This window comes from Nanorana parkeri, unplaced genomic scaffold, assembly GCF_000935625.1.
Source record: "Nanorana parkeri isolate BGI_ZX_2015 unplaced genomic scaffold, ASM93562v1 scaffold2839, whole genome shotgun sequence".
In the NCBI taxonomy this organism is placed as follows: Eukaryota; Metazoa; Chordata; class Amphibia; order Anura; family Dicroglossidae; genus Nanorana; species Nanorana parkeri.
In genome coordinates, this window is record NW_017309107.1 from 42,114 (window position 1) to 49,668 (window position 7,555).

A 7,555-nucleotide genomic window follows, 5' to 3' on the forward strand; every position below is an offset into this window, starting at 1 on the left:
TTTTTTTTTAGAAACCTCAAATCAAGTCGTCTTTAAAGAGCAAAAATGTGGCAGTGTGAATGGGCTCTGATGGCCGTGATCTCTAAGAAGTTTCATGTTATGTGTCTCCAGTCTATGACTGAATATTACCTGGGGCCCCTTGGTAATGCCAGGGGCCACACTTGGGGACCTCCTATACCACGAAAGTTGACATAAGCTGAGACTTACCCTCACTCACTGTGAATGATGAGGAGGATGTTCTCTTTGTATTGGTTGGATTCATCCACTGGGGCGATGGCGGGGATTTTCTCTTTGTATTGGGTGGGGCGATGGCGGTGGTCTTCTCTTCGTATTGGGTGGATTCATCCGGCTGGGCGATGGCGTGATCTTCTCTTTGAATTGGGTGGATTCATCCGGTGGGGCGATGGCGGGGATGTTCTCTTCGTACTGGGTGGATTAATCCGGTGGGGCGATGGCAGGGATCTTCTCTTTGTATTGGGTGGCTTCATGCGGCAGGGCAATGGCGGGGATCTTCTCTTTGTATTGGGTGGATTCATCCGGCTGGGCGATGGCGGTGACCTCTTCGTATTTGGTGGAATCACCCTGCGGGGAGATGGCGAGCATCTTCCCCTCGTATTGATTCATTAATTCGGTGTGGGCGAAAGCGGTGATCTTCTCTTCGTATTGGGTGGATTCATCCTGCGGGGAGATGGCGGTGACCTCTTCGTATTTGGTGGAATCACCCTGCGGGGAGATGGCGAGCATCTTCCCCTCGTATTGATTCATTAATTCGGTGTGGGCGAAAGCGGTGATCTTCTCTTCGTATTGGGTGGATTCATCTAGTGGGGATCTTCTCTTCGCGTTGGGTGTGTTCCTCCGGTGGAGCGATGACGGTGACCTCTTCATATTGGGTGGATTCACCCGGTGGGGCGAGGGCATGATCTTCTCTTTGTATTGGGTGGATTCACCCGGTGGGGCGAGGGCAGGGATCTTCTCGTATTGGGTGGATACATCCGGTGGGGAGATGGCGGTGATCTTCTTCTCTTCGCATTGGGTGGATTACCTCGGCAGAGCGATGGCGGTGACCTCTTCGTGTTGGGCAGAGTCATCCGGTGGGGAGATGGCGGTGATCTTCTTCTTCTCTTCACATTGGGTGGATTCCCCGTGCAGGGCATCATCCGGTGGGGCGATGGCGGTGACCTCTTCGTATTTGGTGGATTCATCCGGTGGGGCGATGGCGGTGACCTCTTCGTATTTGGTGGATTCATCCGGTGGGGCGATTGGCGGTGACCTCTTCGTATTGGGTGGATTCATCCTGCGGGGAGATGGCGGTGACCTCTTCGTATTTGGTGGAATCACCCTGCGGGGAGATGGCGAGCATCTTCCCCTCGTATTGATTCATTAATTCGGTGTGGGCGAAAGCGGTGATCTTCTCTTCGTATTGGGTGGATTCATCTAGTGGGGATCTTCTCTTCGCGTTGGGTGTGTTCCTCCGGTGGAGCGATGACGGTGACCTCTTCATATTGGGTGGATTCACCCGGTGGGGCGAGGGCATGATCTTCTCTTTGTATTGGGTGGATTCACCCGGTGGGGCGAGGGCAGGGATCTTCTCGTATTGGGTGGATACATCCGGTGGGGAGATGGCGGTGATCTTCTTCTCTTCGCATTGGGTGGATTACCTCGGCAGAGCGATGGCGGTGACCTCTTCGTGTTGGGCAGAGTCATCCGGTGGGGAGATGGCGGTGATCTTCTTCTTCTCTTCACATTGGGTGGATTCCCCGTGCAGGGCGATGGCGGTGACCTCTTATTGGGTGGCTTCATCTGGCGGTGATCTTCTCTTCGTATTGAGCAGGAATCAGTGGCATAATTAGAGCGGAGCCATTACCTGGTGCTGTTGAGTCCCCGTTGAACATTTAGCCGGCTGGTGTGACTCATTTACACCTGTCGCATGTTAAATATTTTTATTTGCCGATCATTTTGCTCTAATTGCCTCTGTTAGGTTAATGAAAGTTTGTGTAAAGCGTGTTAATTGGTGTGTAATTATTCACTGCGAGTGTATCAGACGGCTGACAGCGGAGCAGGCGTTGCACTGGGGAACGTGGTGAAGACACAACATGGCATTGTTCTCCGGGCGAGGGAGAGAAGCACCGAGCCGGGGTTCCGCCGTCTGTAACGGGAGAATCCCGGTGGTGTCACGGTGATTTAAGAAGTACAAAGGTGGAGGGTTTTGTTCGGCATATTGAGCTGTAAAGAGACTTGCGTGTAATACACAGACAGTCTCTGAATGATCGCATGTCTGTGGGGCAACCTCAAGTCGTCCGGAGCTCTTCTTTGTGGCCCAAGTGACTGGGCAGGTCTGAGCTGCTGGTAGGTCTGGTACCTGTGAGACCGCACCCCCTGTCCCTCCTCCTAGCCTGCTACCTGTGAGACCACACCCCCTGCCCCTCCTCCTTCTAGCCTGATACCTGTGAGACCACACCCCCAGTCCCACCTCTTAGTCTAAAACCTGTGAGACCACACCCCCTGTCCCGCCTCCTAGTCGGATACCTGTGAGATCACACCCCCAGTCCCTCCTCCTTCCGGTCTGATACCTGTGAGATCGTGCCCCCTGTCCCTCCTCCTAGCCTGCTACCTGTGAGATCACACCCCCAGTCCCTCCTAGTGTGATACCTAAGAGATCACATCCCCAGTCCCTCCTCCTGCTAGGATACCTGTGAGACCACACCCCCTGTCCCTCCTCTTTGCCTGCTACCTGTGAGACCACACCCCCCAGTCCCTCCTCCTTCCAGCCTGATACCTGTGAGACTGTACCCGCCTCCTAGCCTGATACCTGTGAGATCACACCCCCTGTCCCTCCTCCTTCTAGTCTGATACCTGAGACCACACCCCCTGGCCCTCCCCTTTGCCTGCTACCTGTGAGACCACACCCACGGTCCCTCCCCTTTGGGGCTGATACCTGTGAGACCACACCCCCAGTCCCTCCTCCTCTTTGCCTGCTACCTGTGAGACCACACCCACAGTCCCTCCCCCTTTGGGGCTGATACCTGTGAGACCACACCCCCAGTCCCTCCTCCTCTTTGTCTGCTACCTGTGAGACCAGACCCCCCTCCTTTGGGTCTTGATACCTGTGAGACCACACCCCCCGGTCCTTTGCCCAAATAGTAGTTCTGTGGATAGAAATGATTGTAACAGCGACATTTTGGGTCCGGCACACCCGGCTGTTCTCCGTTGTATCCGCCGGCCCAGCCACTTGGAGGTTCTACATATAAGAGATGTACTAGAAGGACACATCTCTTATGTCTTGCCGCTCTCACCCCACCCCCACTGCCATCAAAGTGTGTGTTACCTATAGGGGGAGATGAGATGATTCTTGAGATCCTCCTGCAATGGACTGTTTTGGGTTTTACTTGTATCTGCAAATGATGTAAAAATGAGTTGACGACGTCCCTTTAACTGACCGCACCTCCCTGTACTCCTCCAGGTGACCTTTGACGATGCCGCTATCTACTTCTCGGAGGAGCAATGGCAGAACCTGGAGGACTTCCAGAAGAAGATCTACAAGGAGCTCATCAAGGAGATCTACGAGACCATGCTGGCTCTGGGTTGGTGTTCTTATACTGTACCGAGTGATGGTAGCGAGTAGGGGGCACCGATACCGATTACTAGTGTTGGTGCCGATACTGAGTATTTGGGCGGGTACTCGTACTTGCTCAAATACTCCGATGCCTGGCCCGATACCCAAACTTCCCGTATCAGGAAGCCGGACGGCGAGTCAATACATGCAGCCCGTCTTCCTGATTGGCTGGGTAGCCGGCTCCATGCTCACCAAGTGACGAGAGAGCATGGAGCCGGCTTCCTGGGAAATCAGGAAGCCGGGCAGCATGTAACAACTCCCCGCCCGGCTTCCAGATTGGCCGGCTGCCCGACCAATCGAGTCATTACCCGCCCTCCGGCTTACTGATTGCCATGCAAGCCGGCCCCATGCTCCGTAGTCACCTGGTGACGGCTTCCCGGCTGATCAGGAAGACAGGTGGTGAGTCATTACACACCGCCTGGCTTCCTCAATGGGACTTCCGGTATCGGCGAGTACCCAAAAATAAATAAATATTGGCACTCGATACAGAAAACAACAAAAAACACGGTATCTGTGCATCCCTAGTATCTGGCCTTCGGGGTGACCCTCTGCCCCCGCACTAAACTTAAAGGAGAACTATGAGGGGGGGGAGGGGCTTGTCACTCACCTCATAGTTCTAGCCGACCTGTGACAATGAGACTGTCACAGGTCGGCTCAGTAGATCAGGAATTGAGAGAACGCATGCCGGTGTTCGCTCGCTTCTCGATCCTGTCACGGCTCTCTGCCATGACAGGGGATTGGCTGGATTCCCCCCTCCCCGCTCCGATCTGCCAGCGCTGACTGGCGGAACGGACGGGGGAGGGGGCGGGTACAGCTGGCTCTGCCTCTAGATAGGCGGAGCCAGCTGTCACTCACGCAGCTGGGCGGATCCAGACACAATTGTGGGGATCCGCTCCGGCGTCTCAGTATACCGCGAGCTGTAGCTCCCTATATACTGAGCCTAGGGTGACGGGGGGACGCTAGTTTGTGTCCTCCCGTGACCCTAAGGAGAACTATGGGGGGAAAACACTGACCTCATACTTCTCCTTTTAAGTGCACCTCCGCCCGGTAGCAGTCAAAACAAAGCTTTAAAATGATCCGTCACCGACCTCTCTAGCTGCTTTGAATGTGAAGATCTTCTTCATTTCCAGAGATCCCCAAAAGACTCTTGAGGGCCCCGTCACACCAGCGGGCATGCGTTGTGGTGCGCATAACACGCCTGCGCTGGTCATGGATGTGTGGTGAGGTTGGGGGCCCCGGGCCCGGTCAGCAGGGCAGTAGGTGGTTTGGTTCCTCCTTGTAATAGGATACATTGTTAATAGTTAGGAGTTCAGTCTTAAAGTGACAGTACACTCAGGGGACTGGAATACATTTTTATGTGCTGACCCCATTCCTACAGTGGTCATCCTTTTGGGTGTAGCCCCGATAACACTGATGCCTGAAATGTACTACACCGAGGTCTCATCTCTCCTTCTGTGATCCATAGCAATGTATATGAGACCCGTACCCGAGCAGTAAGTGGGTGATTGGCTTCCCCCCATGGTCCCCCCCCCTTTCCTCAGCTGCTGGTGACATCCGGCGGGCCTTTTGGTGTATTGATCCGGAAAACCCTTCAGTGGGACCCCTCTGCTAATTTCTCTTTCCTCTCTGACAGGATATCGCATCCCGAAACCAGAGATCGTGTCCCGAATCGAGCGAGGCGAAGAGCCGTGCATCGACAGCAGCAAGAAGCCGAAGCTGGAGGGCTCGCAGGCCGAGGGCAGCAAAGGTGACGGCAAAGTCTGATCCCGATACACCGTGGGGGGAATTCATCGACACCGGAGCAGCCGTGCGCGGCAACCAATCAGCTTCTCTCTTTCAGTTTGTTCAGTTAAGGGAGAACTACGAGGCGAGGGAAAATCACTCGGCCTCATAATCTGAGCCGACGTGTGGCAATGAGACTGTCGCTGGTCGGCTCAGTAGATCGGGAAGTGAGAGACGCATACCGCCGCTCGCTCACTTCTCGATCTATCCGTGCAGAGAGTGGTGACTGTCACTCGCGGCTCCCTGCAGGGATTCCTCCCCGCTCCGATCCTCCAGCGCTGACTGGCGGAACGAACGGGGGAGGGGGCGGGCACAGCCGGCTCTGCCTCTGGATAGGCAGAGCCAGCTGTCAATCACGCAGCTGGGTGGATCCAGACAGAATTGTCGGGATCCGCTCCGGCGTCTCAGTATACCGCGAGCTGTAGCTCCCTATATACTGAGCTTTGGGTGACGGGAGGACGCTAGATGTGTCCTCCCGTGACCCTGAGGAGAACTATGGGGGAAAGCCCTGACCCCATAGTTCTACTTTTAGGCTTTGAAATGAAAGGTGGAAGCTGATTGGTTGCTGTACACCTCTGCTCCCAGTTTTTGATAAATTCCCCTCTGTGCGTGTCGGAGGTTCTGGTTCACCCATGCGGGTCATAGCTGAGGGGGTTGGTCTTGTCAGGATGGGCCATGCACGGTTCACAAGGGTGGCTGCGTATGCCCTGTGTAGGCACCCCGGGTTCCTGGGGACACCATGGACAAGTCTGTCGGCCGGCTGCAGGTCGTAGTCGGCGAGTTTGGTAAATGCTTTATTATTAGTCGGGGGGATGCGGACACTTTGCCGGCGTGTAACCATTTTACCCCCATCTGCCCATGTGTGAAAGGGCCGGGTCTGTGCACAATGAAGCAAGGGCTCAGTCCCGGGAGCGGGACACTCTCATTCATTTACAGAGAGCCTGAGTGACGGCTTCTTTTATTATGCCGATTACACAGGATTTGCATGACACAGACAGTGTACACAGCACTTTACAATATAAAGAGAGACCGTGCATGTGCTATACAAATCAAGACAAGAGGGTTAGGAGGGCCCTGCCCATGGGAGCTTACAATCTAGGGGGAGGGGGTGTGAGTGATACAAGAGGTAATGACTGTGGGGGGTGAGTTGGTGGAAGTAACCCTAAGCACTGGTTCTCAACCTGCGTAACCTCAGGACCCACATTCGTCCTCGGTCATTAAGCTGTGACCCGAGTCGTAGTGCAATGGAACGCACGGCAGTGTGGGCTGCTGCGCTGGAGCTCCATTCATATGTGCATTGCTTGCACAGCTCCCATGCGTGTCCTGTAGAGTAGCCGGGAGCCAGACTGTGATGTCACTCCAGTCCAGGCACCTCTACAGGACATGCAAAGGAGCGACAGTATAAGCAATGTACATATGGATGGAGCTCCCTCGCGGCCATACCCCTCGCCCACCCCTCCTCAAGTCGACACTTGGCGCCGGGCAGCATATTTTGAATGGCTGCTTGGTGTAAGAATGGACAGTTCTGCGCTCGGGGGAGGCTGAGTAGCCTCTCACCTAGAAAAATGGAAGGCATATGGCGACCCACTTTTGGGTCACGACCCACCAGTTGAGAAAAAAGGTCCTAAAGGGAGTAGGAGATAGCTGGGCAGATTGGGGTAGGGTGTTCCAGAGGATGGGAGAAGCTCTAGAGAAGTCCTTGAGGTGACAAGGGAGCTAGGAAGCAGGATGTCTCGAGCGGAGCAGTAAGGCCGGTTTGGGTGGTGGTGTGGTGATGTAGCTCGGGGAAGAGTTTTCCATCGCTTTTTATTCGGGATGCACCAAAATAACATTTTGAGACCGAACCCAAAAATAAAAAAAATTGTCAGTCCGAAACTGAAACCGAAAATGACTTTTTTTTTTACTTCACTTTTAGGTGCTTCGGGGGAAATATTGGGGGTCTAAACTGATCCCTGATATTTCCCTTTTAACCCCTTCGTGACTGACGACGTACAGTGTACATCGCCAGCATCGGGCTGTTTAAAACAGTGCCCTCCCTTCTTGGGGACATATTTTGGAAATGTGGCAGGGGTGAAGGTGGCAGGATTGGGGATGGTGATTGGATGTTGGGTTGGAAGGAGAGGTCAGGATTACACCTAGCATGAGGGGGGGGAACTGATA

At 54.3% G+C, this 7,555-nt stretch overlaps 1 protein-coding gene across 1 annotated transcript in view; it reads left to right on the top strand.

Moving 5' to 3' along the window:
• Nucleotides 1-7,555, top strand: part of LOC108802391 — a 20,829-nt gene that overhangs the window by 8,200 nt on the left and 5,074 nt on the right. The window contains exons 2-3 of the mRNA XM_018574252.1: nt 3,461-3,581; nt 5,247-5,360. Coding sequence (XP_018429754.1) covers nt 3,461-3,581; nt 5,247-5,360 — 235 coding nt within the window. The remainder of the gene's footprint in view (nt 1-3,460; nt 3,582-5,246; nt 5,361-7,555) is intronic.